Source organism: Microcaecilia unicolor, chromosome 3 (assembly GCF_901765095.1).
Source record: "Microcaecilia unicolor chromosome 3, aMicUni1.1, whole genome shotgun sequence".
NCBI classification, from domain to species: domain Eukaryota; kingdom Metazoa; phylum Chordata; class Amphibia; order Gymnophiona; family Siphonopidae; genus Microcaecilia; species Microcaecilia unicolor.
The window spans coordinates 158,439,902-158,456,082 of NC_044033.1; the positions used below are offsets into that span (position 1 = coordinate 158,439,902).

The following is a 16,181-nucleotide window of genomic DNA, read 5'->3' on the forward strand; positions in this document are numbered from 1 at the left end:
TTAGGCTCAATACATTAACCCCAAGTGGGCTTAACGGGAAGATAGAATGGTCCTATTTCTTTTGAGTTAGAATGCTGCCCTGAAGTTAGCAGCGATATGATTGGCGCTAAGCCATGGCGGGTGACGTCACTATGCATAGAAATAGCCGCCATGTTTGAAACGTATTGCTGCCCTTCTAGCTTCCGTCGGCTGACTGAACGTAAGCATGTGTCAATGCTAGTTGCCAGAAGAATCAGATGATTACAGCTGTTTACTGTTCGTGTTTCTTTTTTTTGGCAGAATACTTGACCAGTGGTTCTGATGCAGCAGTGGCGAAACGGAGGCCAAGGTTGACCACGGTCAGAAACACGGAGGAGCTTCGAAGAGAGTCATGTTCTTTAAGCTAAGTACCTCTCCTTAAAATTAGTACAGAGGAAGAAATACTGGAAGACTATTACATATCTCTCTTACGATAGCCCCCTATGATCATTAAAGTAAGAATGCAAGCTAGTTACATCAGGAGGTTTTTTTGCCTATGATGAAGAAGCCTTAGCCCTTATCCGCTTTACTAACAGACAAGGCGCTTCTTGAGGCTTTTTCCTTCTGAATAATAATTTTTCAGACGTGCTTACTTGAGTACTTGTTTCCCATTTATACTAAAGAGTAATTATCGCGACTGGAAACCTGTTCCCCGGTATTATTTTAGTTTACCTAAACATTAGCACATGGCCATTAATTTGAAAAATGGAAAATTGGCCATTTTCTGGCTGCGGTAATAACGGGTGCACTGTCCACGTTTTACTGCAATTTAGTAAAAGGATCCCATAAAGTGTATTTGCGGGACCTAGGCAGGGCTCTCACTTAGCATATAACCTATAGAATATTGTTGTTATGCTCATCCCTGCCGCATTCAGGTTCCCGCACAGTATGCCATCTCTGTGGCTGGTGTAACTGTAGGTGCCTAAATGTTAGGCGTACTGATACTGGGTTATTCTACAATGGAACCCAGGCAGAATATGCTGCTACCACGCAGCCTCAGGGCACCAAAACAGAGGCGCCCCCTTACTGCATCTCTACTGTGTGACAAAATGGTACATTTGCACACTCCTGCATGTCTGTTTGGGGACTGGATGTAAAGACACAGTCAAGTGTGTCTTACCAAGTGTCAGGAGCTGTACAAGGTAAGTGCGTGTGTGTCTTTGTATGTGTCTTTGTTTCTTTGTGTCTGTTTGTGTGCATGTATCGCATGGCTGGCCTTAGGGGGCAGTAAACAGGGCAACTGCCCTGGACCTCATGTCACAGGAGGCCCAAAGCCTGCTTCAAGCTGAAGAAGGCTTCTTCCCCAGTTTCTGCCCTGGGCCCCTGAATGTCTAACATCTGCCCTGATGTGTCCTGTCTTTGTATGTGTATGTGTGTCTTTCTGTGTATGTGTGTGTTTGTATCTTTGTATTTAAATATGTCTGTGTGTCTTTGGGTGTGGCTGTATGTTTATCTTTGTACCTGTTAATACCCATGGACAGATAGATGGATGGAGCCTCCTTGACAGGCACAATCACTTGGGCAAACACTTAAAAAGATCCATAATGGATTTATATTGTGAGGAAAACACAAGTGTTGGGAGCCTACATGAATACATTCTACTGCAAGGAATTTCAGAATACAGAAGGGTTCACTGAAAACTTCAGTTTTTCCACTATAGGTTCAAATTTGTGGTGAGGATTCTTGCTATCACCGAGCTAATTTGTGATTCCATGCTAACCTGGGTTGAGGTCTGTTTCTATCACTCCTATCCTGCATTACAGAGTTCAAAGAGCTGTACTGATTGCAGAGAAACCCAAATTACCCACACTTCGTTTCCCTCCACCAACACAAGAATAATTGAAAGACAATGCAGCACAAAATCTTTACCGATCATGTTGGCCAAAAGAAGGGACCTACAAAGTCTTAAATGACCATTTCAATACCAATAAATACCAAATACCAACACCTTTTAATAACTTTTCTGTCAGGCCAATCAACAAGTACATAAGTAATGCCACACTGGGAAAAGACCAAAGATCCATCGAGCCCAGCATCCTGTCCACAACAGCGGCCAATCCAGGCCAAGGGCACCTGGCGAGCTTCCCAAATGTACAAACATTCTATACATGTTATTCCTGGAATTGTGGATTTTTCCAAAGTCTATTTAGTAGTGGTTTATGGACTTGTCCTTTAGAAAACCGTCTAGTCCCGTTTTAAACTCTGCTAAGCTAACCGCCTTCACAACGTTCTCCGGCAACGAATTCCAGAGTTTAATTATGCGTTGGGTGAAGAAAAATTTTCTCCAATTTGTTTTAAATGTACTACACTGTAGTTTCATCGCATGCCCCCTAGTCCTAGTATTTTTGGACAGCGTGAACAGACGCTTCACATCCACCTGTTCCACTCCACTCAATATTTTATATACCTCTATCATGTCTCCCCTCAGCCGTCTCTTCTCCAAGCTGAAAAGCCCTAGCCTCCTTAGTCTTTCTTCATAGGGAAGTCGTCCCATCCCTGCTATCATTTTAGTTGCCCTTCGCTGCACCTTTTCCAATTCTACACTATCTTTCTTGAGATGCGGCGACCAGAATTGAACACAGTACTCAAGGTGCGGTCGCACCATGGAGCGATACAACGGCATTATAACATCCTCACACCTGTTTTCCATATCTTTCCTAATGATACCCAACATTCTATTCGCTTTCCTAGCTGCAGCAGCACACTGAGCAGATTGTTTCAGTGTATTATCGACGACGACACCCAGATCCCTTTCTTGGTCCGTAACTCCTAACGTGGAACCTTGCATGATGTAGCTATAATTCGGGTTCTTTTTTCCCACATGCATCACCTTGCACTTGCTCACATTAAACGTCATCTGCCATTTAGGAGCCCAGTCTCCCAGTCTCGTAAGGTCCTTCTGTAATTTTTAATAATCCTGTCGCGAGTTAACGACTTTGAACTTTGTGTCATCAGCAAATTTAATTACCTCGCTAGTTACTCCCATCTCTAAATCATTTATAAATATGTTAAAAAGCAGCGATCCTAGCACAGACCCCTGAGGAACCCCACTAACTACCCTTCTCCATTGTGAATACTGCCCATTTAACCTCACTCTCTGTTTCCTATCCTTCAACCAGTTTTTAATCCACAAAAGGACATTTCCTCCTATCCCATGACCCTCCATTTTCCTCTGTAGCCTTTCATGAGGTACCTTGTCAAAGGTACGCAACTTGTAAGAAATGCGGTTTCTCTAGGATGGGTACAGATAACAGAACTGCAAGTTTTACTCCCATCTCATATGATTCCAAAACTGTAGCTTTGTTCCTGGTTTTCATAATGAGGCACCCACTTGTGATCTGCCAAAAAAGCTTGGCATGTAAGGAAAAAACCCATTTAATTACCTTACCCTTCAAAAAATGTCAAAGTTTCACTAAAATATTTCCTAGCGATCATGGCACATATTAACAACACAAGTGCATTTGGAATTTTCGGTGATCCCCTGATGATTTGTAAATTTACCTCAGTAATACAGATATGGAGAAAGATTTGTGTTTAATTAAAATATACCTGCAAGGCATTGTGGGTTGATGGTTAGAACAAATGTTCCTGAAAGGTGTGTGCTTTGTAACACTGTTGTTCTATTCACTGCCATGCAATATCATAAAAGCAGAGGAGGAAAGGTGTGAATCTACATGAGGAAGGAGGGTATCCTATTGTTCTCAGAATGCAGTACCACAAATGACATCTAAAAACAAATGTTTTACTTGTGTCCCTCAAGGCATACCGCAGCTGCAGTACGATGTCCAAAGGCAGGTGAAGGCTGCCTTGTGTTACAGACTAGAAACCAACCCAGGCGTGATTATCATGATGATTGAGTAAACATCAGATCATGATTTCACATGGTCATTTGCAGCCAAGGACATGACAGGATGTGAAAAAACAGCTTTTGAATTTGTACTCGGTGAAGCATGTCTGATCCAGTCCAACCCATTTATTTATATTCCACTTGTCCACAGTGCTCAGAGTGGCTAACAACAGGCCTGGCTTTCAAAAACAACACAACACAACAGCAACAACAACAACAAAAAAAAAAACACCCAAACAAACAAAAACTGCTGAGCTCTTACTTTCAGGCTCCTTTGTCCCCTATTTTCAGTCATGCTTTCTACTGAAAATTCACCTAAATTTAGGAGCTTAAAAGTTATGTTTCACTCCACTGTTGTCACCCACTTTCTGGGTTACTAAATTTAAAAGTTTAGTGAAATTTTAAGCACATGAAGGACAACTGTATGAAGTAGTGTCTCGATCTAGATGTCCCAATGCCAGGTGCTTGGCACCAATTCTATAATGGCGTCTTGGTGCAAAAATTCCATTATAGAATGCCAGTGTTAGGTCAGCATTGGCACGCCCATCTGTAGGCATGCCCTCTTACGCCATGTCAATGGCAGACGTAAGTTGGCATGCCTAGATGCACCAAATGACAGGCATAATTTATACTATTCTATAAGCGACATGCATAACTAGAAGACATGCACACAGCTTGCTCATGCCGCCCATGTGTACGCATCCCTATGAAGTCAGGCGCTTAGAATAGCACCTAATAGGTACCTTACTGTCAAATGGCACCTTTGATGTGTGTAGGTGGCACCTACCTCTACATGCCACTTTATAGAATTGCCCCCAAACCTTTTAAGCATGAAGTTCTCAAAGAGGCAAATTTAGGAGCCTAACTCTCAAATTTAGGATCATAAACCCTTTAAATATCGGCCTCAACACAGTAAAATAAAAGCTACATGAAAAATCAGTAACACACACAGAAAATACAATCAGCTAATCTGAAGAATAAAAACATTTTGTCAGGAAAAGATTAGCATGCCAAGAAAAAAACCACAGGCAGGGGCTCAACAAGAAAAGTGAACACCCATGAGTTACACCCCTTTGGTATGTTTTTATAAAGACCTTAGTAAAACATATGTCTCTGCTACTGCTGAGAAACTAACAGGATTTATTGCTGAAGGCAGGCTGGGTATCCTCTGGCTGAATGCTGCTCCTTGGAAACATGCTACTGGGAATCTTGACATGGAGAGGTAAATTGTTATTTTTGAAATTAGTTTTAGTACGGACATGTACACGTACTTTCAGGTCACACTTGAAGCTGTGTGAGTTCTAGGGAAATAGTACATGCTATAACACATGTGATAACACCTGCAGCTCCCAGGATATAGATTTACTGGGTCTCACACTGAAGAAGATTAAGCCAGTGACAAAGAATCTTTACCCTGGCAACAAGAAATGGATGACATTATGGGACCTATAAACTAAGAGATCATTGCATCTATCTATCTATCTATCTATCTATCTATCTATCTATCTATCTATCTATCTATCTATCTATCTATCTATCTATCTATCTATTTATCTATCTATCTATCTATCTATCTATCTATCTATCTATCTATTTTAGATCATTTGAAGTGGTATGTCCACACACATACCACCAAAACTTACAGCCTTGATGTTTGAGGAAGACTTGGATATTGTTGCTATTACGGAGACATGGTTGAATGATTTCCATGAATGGGATGCGACCATACCGGGCTATAATCTTTTTAGGAAGGATAGGGAGGGCCGAAGAGGTGGAGGACTGGCATTGTATGTGAAAAATAATCAGAGCGACTGAAATTCAGGGATTCAGGGAAAAGGAAAAAGCTATATGAATCATCCTAGAAAGAGAAGATGGAACCTGTATCCATACGGGTATTATCTACACATCTCCGGCACAAATGGAGAAGCTAGACAAGGATCTGATAGAAGATATCCATAAGCTTGGAAAGAAAGGGGAGGCACTGTTGCTGGGAGATTTCAACCAGAGGTGTAGCTAGGTGGGGCCACGGGGGCATGGGCCCCTGCAGATTTAGCCCTGGCCCCCCTGCTTTCACCCCCCCCCCGCCGCCGACCCTTCCCCGCCACATTCGACCCCCCCCTCTCGCCGCCGCCAACCCTCCCCACCACCGTCAGGTACCTTTGCTGGCGGAGGTCCCCAACCCCCGCCAGCCGAAGTCCTCTTCAGCGCCGGTCTCTGGCGCGTTGCTGATCTGGATTCTGTTTCTGTGAGTCCTGACGTCCTGCATGTAGGAATGTGCAGGACGTCAGGACTCACAGGAACAGAATCCAGATCAGTGAACGCGCCGAACTCGGAGACAGGAGCTGAAGGGGACTTTGGCTGGCAGAGGTTGGGGACCCCCACCAGCAAAGGTACCTGGCGGTGGCAGGGGAGGGTTGGCGGTGGGAGGGGGGATCGAAAGGGACGGGGAGGCGGAGGCAGTGATGCCGGGGGGTGGGGTGCTAAAATGTGCCCCCTCACCTCGGGCTCTGGACCCCCCCTCCCGCCAAAATCTGGCTACGCTCCTGATTTCAACTTGCCTGGTATAGGTTGGAACATCTCATCGAAAGTATTGGAAAGAAGCAGAGAGATCGTGGATGCCTGTCCAAGATGCCCAGACAAATGGTAACAGAACCTACCAGGGAAGGGTTGATGCTGGATCTAGTGCTCACAAATAGAGGAAGTGTTTCCAGTGTCCGAGTGGGTGTCCACCTAGGCAATAGTGATCATCATATGATATGGTTTTCAGACGTGCTGATTTTGGTTAAGTGGGGTAATACCTGAAGAAGTAGCTGACGGCAAGGGTAGGGCTAGGAGAAGTGCAAGCACAATGGTCCAAGCTTAAAGCTGCTATAAATACAGCAAGAGATCTTCATACAATGAAAGTAAACAAAAATAACAGAAACTGGAAGCCTATATGGTTCTTCAAACAAGTGGCTGAAAACATAAGGGAAAAGGAGGCTTCATTCAAGAAATATAGAAGAACGCAACAAGAGGATCATGGAAAAGATTATAGGATTAAACTCAAAAAAGCAAAGAGGGAAAAATGGGTAGTGAAAGCCCAAGTGGAAGAAAAAGTGGCTAAAGATGTAAACAGAGATGATAAGACCACTGGTTTGGACGGATAGTGTGGTCGGGAGTTCTTCCCTGATGCAACCACGAAGAATTATTAACGCTGGAATATTTACAATGTTCTATTTTCCTGAAGACATGTTGAAAAGTGAAACATGGTCCCATATCGTAAATAGACGTTCAGGAACTGATTGCACTTTCATGCTCGCAGCACTACTTGCAGTGGAACAGAGGGATGTTTGGACTGATTTAGAAGAAGAAACAGCACCAGCGAGAAATCATCTTTAGATAAGTAATTTGAATTTTTTTGATTGCGTTGATTTATTTATCTATTTATTTGTTGCATTTGTATCCCACATTTTCCCACCTATTTGCAGGCTCAATTTGGCTTACAATACATCATGAATGGTGGAAATATATTAGAAAATAGACATTTAGTGTAACAGAAGAATCTTGGATAACATGATAATGAAAAAGCATGATAGTAGTATAACAAGCAGATATTATAAAACAATTCAGAATATATGTGGAGGAGTGGTGTGTGTTCACATTTGTTGATCTATGTGGTATGCCTTATTAAAGAGATGGGTCTTCGGTAGTTTATGGAAGTTGGTTAGTTCGTAAATCGTTTTTAAGTTGCGCGGCAATGCGTTCCATAACTGTGTGCTCAAGTAGGTAAAGTTTGACGCATGCATTAGTTTGTATTTTAGACCTTTGCAGTTGGGGAAGTGCAGATTAAGGAATGTGAGGGATGATCTTTTAGCATTTCTGGGTAGTAGGTCTATCAGGTCTGACATGTAGGCTGGTGCGTGTCCGTGAATGATTTTGTGAACTAGGGAGCATATTTTGAATGTGATGCGCTCTTTAAGTGGGAGCCAGTGTAGTTTTTCTCGTAGAGGTTTTAGCACTTTCACATTTTGTATTACCGAATATGAGTCTAGCTGCAGTGTTCTGGGCTGTCTGAAGTTTCTTGATTATTTGCTCTTTACAGCCGGCGTAGAGTGAATTGCAGTAGTCTAGATGACTGATGATAGATAGTCTAGTAGTCTTGATGATAGATACACCCATGAACTGTACTATAGAGTAAGAAGAACTTGAATATGATATTGGATTAACAACAATGAAAAGCAAGTAGAAGAGACATTGTTAACATTTGCAATTGCATCTCCAGGACAGGAGAGGAGGGTGCAGTGTTGTTATAACAAAAGTGCATTGAAATGCTTTAATGCCTCCATGCATTACAAGACACTTTGTTCATTCTGAGCACCAAAGTATTTTTTTTTAATTAATAGGTTTGATGTTTTTAAACATTGATTATATAAAAAAAATTATTACATAGAAGTTGGTTTTTTGAAAATATTAGTTAAAATTTAATGCCAAGAAGTGAAGAGTGATGCACTTGCGGTGCAGAAATCAAAAGGAGATGTACCAGATTGAAGGAGAGAAATTGATAAGCTCAGCTCAGGAGAGGGACCTTGGGGTGATGGTGTCTGAGGATCTCAAGGTGAGAAAACAATGTGACAAGGTGGTGGCCACAGCCAGAAGGATATAACTTGCAGAAGAAAGGAGGTATTGATGCCCCTGTACAAGTCATTGGTGAGGCCTCACTTGGATTACAGTGTTCAGTTTTGAAGGATGTGTCTTGCTAAGGATATAAAAAGACTTGAAGTGGTTCAGAGAAAAGCGACAAAAGTGGTATGGGGTTTGCATCACAAGAAGTATGAGGAGAGACTTGAGGACCTGAACATGCATACCATGGAGGAAAGAAGAGATGGGGTGATATGATACAGACATTCAAATATTTGAAAGGTATTAATCTACAAACAAACCTTTTCCAGAGACAGGAAGGTGGTAGATCTAGAGGATATGAATTGAGGTTGCAGGGGGGGGGGGGGGGGGGGGCTGACTCAGGAATAATGTCAGGAAGTACTTTTACATGGAGAGGGTGGTAGATACTTGGAATTCAAAAATGCATGGGATAAACACAAAGGAATCTTGTTCAGAAGGGATCCAAAGAAGTTTAGTGGTGATTAGATGGTAACACTAGTAATTGGGAAGCAAAGCCAGTGCCAGGCAGCCTCCTCCAAAAAACAATAGCTCTCTTCCTTCCTGATCCCCACCTCCTAAAGAACAATAAGTCCCCTCTTAAAGCCCTCCAAGCTCTATGACTCCTGTAGGCCCCCTGGGCCTACCTTAACCTTCCATGGTAGTACAGTGGGGACTTTGGACAGGAACAATCCCCATGCCGGCTATGGCTTCAAAATGGCTGCCGCAACCTCTAGTGGCTGTCTTGAAGTGAATGACCAGAATACTAGCATATATATGCATACATGTGCACATACACACATAGATATCAGGCTATGCGCTGCTCTGTAACCACGTGTGTATCATTTACAGTACGTAGTTTGCAGGTGGGCATTCACATGAATCTAAGAGCATAGACAGGGCTCACACCGTAAGCTGTACACGTTCCTGCCACATTTAGGTGCCCACACTTACAACAGTTCTATGGGTGGTGCAACTCCGGGTGCCTAAATGTTAGGTATGCCAATACTAGGTTAACTAACATTCTATAATGGAACCTATGGGCTCCTTTTACTAAGCAGCGGTAAGCCCAATGCAGGCTTACTGCTCGCTATACCGGAAGTACCACTGAGCTACCGCAGCAGCCCGGTGCTACTTCCCACTCCTTAGCGCATCGTCATTTCCGGTGCTACGAAAATTTATTTATTTTTGTAGTGCCGGAGTGTACCCGGCGGTACTCAGGCAGTGCCGTGTGCTACCTGGTTACCACCGGGTTAACGCGGGATCCCTTGCCGCCAACTCAGTGGGTGGTGGTAAGGGCTTCCCCCCTGAAATGGCTGCGCGGTAAGTGTTTTACTTGCTGTCTGGCCATTTCCTGTAGGAAAGCGAGACTTCCCTTTTACCAACTGCGGTAAAAGGTGGCCTCGGTGCGCAGGTAAAACACGCTCTAATGCCAGTGCCAGCCCCCTTTTGCCGCAGCTCGGTAAAAGGGGCTTTATGTGCTTCCGCTATAGAATAGGCTCCTATCACGTGGCCTCAGAGCACCTAAATTGAAGTGGCCAGTTATGGAATTGCTCCCTTTGGGTTTATTTGAAAAATGCTGAGTATATTAGACTCTATGTTGGTTGCAAAAGTACCACTAATTTGTGGTTTGAAAAGACCCCAGAAATACAGGGCAAAGGAATTAATTAGCAAAGAAGCATAATCAATGAGGAGCAAGTTTTGACTACCAGATTGCAAACCGAAAGAATGACACCTCCAGGACAACCTTTATCTGGGATTCAGATGGTGATAAGCTATCCACAGCGTCCCAGACATTCAATATCAGCTGCAGCTACAGGAAACAGGACTGGTTAGCAATAGCATCAATGCTGCACTGTCTATACCCTGCTGCACTGTCTACACCCTGCTGTGTTTTATGTATTTTACAGAAAAATCAATATAAAGGTTACTATTAAAAGTGTTTTTGAAAACTCTTGCGGAGAATTATGAACATGGGCTATCGTTAAGATGTGTTATATTATCACTAACGTGCTATTTTAGCACAGGTTCCATTTTATGCAATGAGACCTAGTTACTAATAACTGGGGTTAATAATAAAATAACACATCTTTGATACACCTTTGACACGCATCTTAACAGTAGCCCACATTAATAACTTCCCCCCTTCTGTGGTAACTTTCAAACTGTCCACATGGAGAGAATTTTTGTTTACATTCAATCTGCACACTTTGAGAGTGAAGTTTGTGCAAGTAAAGCACCAACGGACATTCGCACTTTCTTTTTGTTCCATGGAAATAACAAGCACAGAGTTGAAATTGCAATCTCCCCATATTATTTTCCTCTTCCAACCAACCCCCTAAATAACTCCTCTTAATACAGCCAAAAAGAAAGTTGAGGGGCTAGCTGTAAGCCTAAAACCGGCCAGTGTAGGAATTACACCAGAGGAAGGGAGAAACAGACTGGAGAGTTTTGCTGGAACAGTATACAAACTTCAAGGCATGCTGAGAGAATCCAATTTTCAGAAAGTCAATTGACATAGGTAAAATGTTTTATTACAATATAAATCAATTTTAAAATCATTCTCCCCATATTTTAGCTTGAAATGGCCCAAATTCCGCAAATGTATTCTAAGCAAGCATTCACCAAAAATATGTCTACAAACTGAATTCTTTGCATGCCCCTGAGGAAGGATATCTTACCTTCACACACAGGACAGCACTCCCCAGGAACTTTAACAGGGTTGAAGCAGCTCTGCCCACAGGCTGTTGCCATGCAGTGAGGCTCTCCATTGATACACTGGCAGAACGTGCAATCATCTTCCCTCCAGCGATCTCCATGCGCCCGTATCTGGCTACTGGCATAGCAGCCGGCAGGGTTTTGAACAGGATATACCGGATCTGTGTGCAAAAGCAGGTAAACTGTTAGGGCAATGTCCAGCAGTGTCTATGCTATATGTTTCTCAGCCATAATACAGAGCACCATATACAAAGTAAACTTTTCAGATAGAGTGTTCACCATAGATGTCTAGAGACATTCATCTCGGAAAGAATGCACAACAGCATCTGCAGAGTACATCTTCCGTTTACATTTGCTTGCAAACCATCTTTGTAATTACCATGGTTCACAGCACTGAGCATTCTCTCCAGGGACAGTTCTCTACAAGAAATGAGGAAAATGCCAAAGACTGTACACAGAGCTCAAATCAGCTTGAAAAATAAAGGCTTGGATTGCTCAGGGGTTTTCAGGGGGGGGAGGAGGCCCAGCAATTTTCACCTGTTCTTTGGGGGCTTCCAGTTCAATAAGAACCGGTTTCTACTGGGGCTATAGCACTAGGAACCTTCACTCACAATTTCCAGAGGGTCTTTCCCATTTCTACTTTTTTCCCCCTCTCCTCAGGCATTGCAGGGATAATGTGCAGCCAGGAGCTGTAGCCCATGTACCCTGAGTCCAGCACAGGGGCGTAGCTACGGGTGGGCCTGGGTGGGCCCAGGCCCACCCAATTCCAGCCCAGGCCCGCCCAGCGCCAGCGCCAGCTCCCATTGCCGCGGCGCGTGGCGCTACAAAAAGAAGAAGCGCTCAGCTGACTGAGCTGAGCGCCAACGCGTCGCTAAGAACAAGAAAAAATGTTTTTAAAAAAATGCGGCACCGCAGGCAGCCTCGAAGCATTGGCTGCTGGCTCTGTGCAGGCTCCTCCCGTCTCTTACATCACTGCCCCTGTAGCGAAGCAGGGGCAGTGACGTAAGAGACGGAAGGAGCCTGCAGAGCCAGCAGCCAATGCTTCGAGGCTGCCTGCAGTGCCGCGTTTTTTTTTAAAACATTTTTTCTCGTCGGGTTAGCGACGCGTTGGCGCTCAGCTCAGTCAGCTGAGCGCTTCTTCTTTTTGTAGCGCCGGCCCTGCTGCTCATCAGGAAAAGCAGCAGTGGCCGGCAATGGGAGCTGGGGCTGGTGGGCCTGAATGGGAGAGGGAAAATGGATGGCAGGATGGGGAGAAAGAGGAAAAATGGAAGGATGGGGAGAGAAAGAGGGAAAACAGATGGGAGGATGGCAGAGAAAGAGGGAAAATGGAAGGATGGGGAGAGAAAGAGGGAAAACAGATGGCAGCATGGGGAGAAAGAGGGAAAATGGAAGGATGGGGAGAGAAAGAGGGAAAACAGATGGCAGGATGGGGAGGAAAGAGGGAAAATGGAAGGATGGGGAGAGAAAGAGGGAAAACAGATGGGAGGATGGCAGAGAAAGAGGGAAAATGGAAGGATGGGGAGAGAAAGAGGGAAAACAGATGGCAGGATGGGGAGAAAGAGGGAAAATGGAAGGATGGGGAGAGAGAGGGAAAATGGAAGGATGTGGAGAGAAAGAGAGAAAACAGATGGGAGGATGGCAGAGAAAGAGGGAAAACGGAGGATGGGGAGAGAAAGAGGGAAAACAGATGGGAGGATGGCAGAGAAAGAGGGAAAACGGAGGATGGGGAGAGAAAGAGGGAAACAGATGGGAGGATGGCAGAGAAAGAGGGAAAACGGAGGATGGGGAGAGAAAGAGGGAAAACAGATGGGAGGATGGCAGAGAAAGAGGGAAAATGGAAGGATGGGGAGAGAAAGAGGGAAAACAGATGGCAGAGAAAGAGGGAAAACGGAAGGATGGGGAGAGAAAGAGGGAAAACAGATGGGAGGATGGGGAGAAAGAGGGAAAATGGAAGGATGGGGAGAGAAAGAGGGAAAACAGATGGGAGGATGGCAGAGAAGAGGGAAAATGGAAGGATGGGAGAGAAAGAGGGAAAACAGATGGCAGGATGGGGAGAAAGAGGGAAAATGGAAGGATGGGGAGAGAGAGGGAAAATGGAAGGATGTGGAGAGAAAGAGAGAAAACAGATGGGAGGATGGCAGAGAAAGAGGGAAAACGGAGGATGGGGAGAGAAAGAGGGAAAACAGATGGGAGGATGGCAGAGAAAGAGGGAAAATGGAAGGATGGGGAGAGAAAGAGGGAAAACAGATGGGAGGATGGCAGAGAAAGAGGGAAAATGGAAGGATGGGGAGAGAAAGAGGGAAAACAGATGGCAGGATGGGGAGAAAGAGGGAAAATGGAAGGATGGGGAGAGAGAGGGAAAATGGAAGGATGTGGAGAGAAAGAGAGAAAACAGATGGGAGGATGGCAGAGAAAGAGGGAAAACGGAGGATGGGGAGAGAAAGAGGGAAAACAGATGGGAGGATGGCAGAGAAAGAGGGAAAATGGAAGGATGGGGAGAGAAAGAGGGAAAACAGATGGCAGCATGGGGAGAAAGAGGGGAAAATGGAAGGATGGGGAGAGAAAGAGGGAAACAGATGGCAGGATGGGGAGGAAAGAGGGAAAATGGAAGGATGGGGAGAGAAGAGGGAAAACAGATGGGAGGATGGCAGAGAAAGAGGGAAAATGGAAGGATGGGGATGAGAAAGAGGGAAAACAGATGGCAGGATGGGGAGAAAGAGGGAAAATGGAAGGATGGGGAGAGAGAGGGAAAATGGAAGGATGTGGAGAGAAAGAGAGAAAACAGATGGGAGGATGGCAGAGAAAGAGGGAAAACGGAGGATGGGGAGAGAAAGAGGGAAAACAGATGGGAGGATGGCAGAGAAAGAGGGGAAAACGGAGGATGGGGAGAGAAAGAGGGAAACAGATGGGAGGATGGCAGAGAAAGAGGGAAAACGGAGGATGGGGAGAGAAAGAGGGAAAACAGATGGGAGGATGGCAGAGAAAGAGGGAAAATGGAAGGATGGGGAGAGAAAGAGGGAAAACAGATGGCAGAGAAAGAGGGAAAACGGAAGGATGGGGAGAGAAAGAGGGAAAACAGATGGGAGGATGGCAGAGAAAGAGGGGAGATGGATGAAAGGATGCAGAGAAAAAGGGGAGAGTGGAAGGATGTGGAGAGAGAAGGGACACTGAACAGAAAAGGGTAGAGAGATAGACACTGGTTAGAAGGAGGGAGAGAGACATTAGATGGAAGGATCAGGAGAGAGGGTAGATGGGTGGAAGGATGGGGAGAGAAAGAGGGAAGACGCTGGATGGAAGGGTATGGAGAAAGAGGTGACACTGGATGGAAGGATGCAGAAAAAAAGAGGGGAGACTATTGGAAGGATGGGGAGAGAGAGGGGAGACACTGGAAGGATGGGGAGAGAAAGAGGAGAGCTGCTGCATGGAAAGGGGGAGTAGTGAAAGATTGGAGAATAAGAGGAAGGGGCATGGGGAGAACAAGGGTGAGAAAAAGATGAAAAGCCATAAGTAGATGAAGGAAATTAAAGAATGGATAGTAAGAATGAATTAAATCTGGACACAGAGAGAGGCAGAAAAATATTGAAGAAAGCAAAGAAAAAGGAGAGAAAAATGACAAATGGCCAGGAAACCCTGGCAGAAGAGTCAAGCGAAAACGAAGGAAAGCAGAATCTAGAGACTCGGAGCAACACAATGAGAAAAAGTAAATGGCCATACAACAAAGGTAAAGAAAATAATTTTATTTTTAATTTAGGATAAAGTAATATGGTGTTAATAAAGTTTCAGAGACCAATACTTCCTTCCTTAGGTCAGGAGAGGATACCGTAACAGCATTATACTGACCTGAGGCAGGAGGTTTTGGCCTCTGAAAGCTCACTGAAAAGGGTGTTAAGGCTATTAAATAAATTGTCTGAAATCTGATGCACTGAAAAGCAGCACTTTACCCTGTGTGACAAATGCATCTGAGTGTGACTACATTTTGCTGGGGGGGGGGGGGGGGGGGGTAGAGAGAAAATTTTGTGCCCACCCACTTTGGGTTCAGGCCCACCCAAAATTGGCAGTCTGGCTACGCCACTGGTCCAGCAGCTCAAATCCTTAGCCTCAGTCCCAGCCTATTCAAAAAGCAGAAGAATCTCTTTGATGTTGAAGATAAAACATTCATGGCTTTAAACTGATTTTTTACATTTTCTTAACTTTCCAATGATATTCTGCTCTGTATTCTATGGTTTACTGAGTAAGTTTGAGAATTTAGGTGAACTCTGAATTTTGATTGAGTCAGGTAGGGAAACTTTTTTCTACCTGAAACATCCTCTCCCAAAATTCACAGGATTTTCTTGCTTAACAAGTGCCCTAATGTCTAATGCAGGTGCCTCATTGTTAATCCTGGTGCTGATGGCCTGCAGTGCAATCATTTTATGCAGACCACTTACCCAAGCATCTGTGCTGAAGTGTCTACAGGACAGATTTTTGTAGCCAGCTTTCCCTATAGAGAAGAGTCAGTGTAGGAGCAGATGCTGTCACAGAGTTTATATAAATTAAGAGGTTTGGGAAGGAAAATTGTTTTTTTTTTCCTATTTGCTGCCTTCCAGAAGCAGGCTAAGAGCTCAGCAGCCTGGCGTCTCAGGCCTAGTAACCAGTTAGGCCTTAAAGTACTGAACTGATTGTGGGGTAAAGGAAAAAGAGACAGGTATCAGTCTTTGCCCTTTTTCTGCCATATGGATAAGAGGGAGAACAGGGCTGTGGAGGAGTAGCCTAACGGTTAGTGCAGCAGGCTTTGATCCTGGCAACCTGTATTTGATTCCCACTGCAGCTCCTTGTGACCTTGGGCAAGTCACTTAACCCTCCATTGCCCAGGTACAAAAAAACTTAGATTGTGAGCCCTAGGGACAGAGAATGTGTATAGTGCTGCATATGTCTAGTAGCACTATGGAAATGATTATTAGTAGTAGTCATAAATACCTTTCAC

At 44.4% G+C, this 16,181-nt stretch overlaps 1 protein-coding gene across 1 annotated transcript in view; it reads right to left on the minus strand.

Moving 5' to 3' along the window:
- The window catches only part of CRIM1 (cysteine rich transmembrane BMP regulator 1), an 882,829-nt gene that overhangs the window by 270,663 nt on the left and 595,985 nt on the right, over positions 1-16,181 (minus strand). The window contains exon 7 of the mRNA XM_030196525.1: positions 11,182-11,379. Coding sequence (XP_030052385.1) covers positions 11,182-11,379 — 198 coding nt within the window. The remainder of the gene's footprint in view (positions 1-11,181; positions 11,380-16,181) is intronic.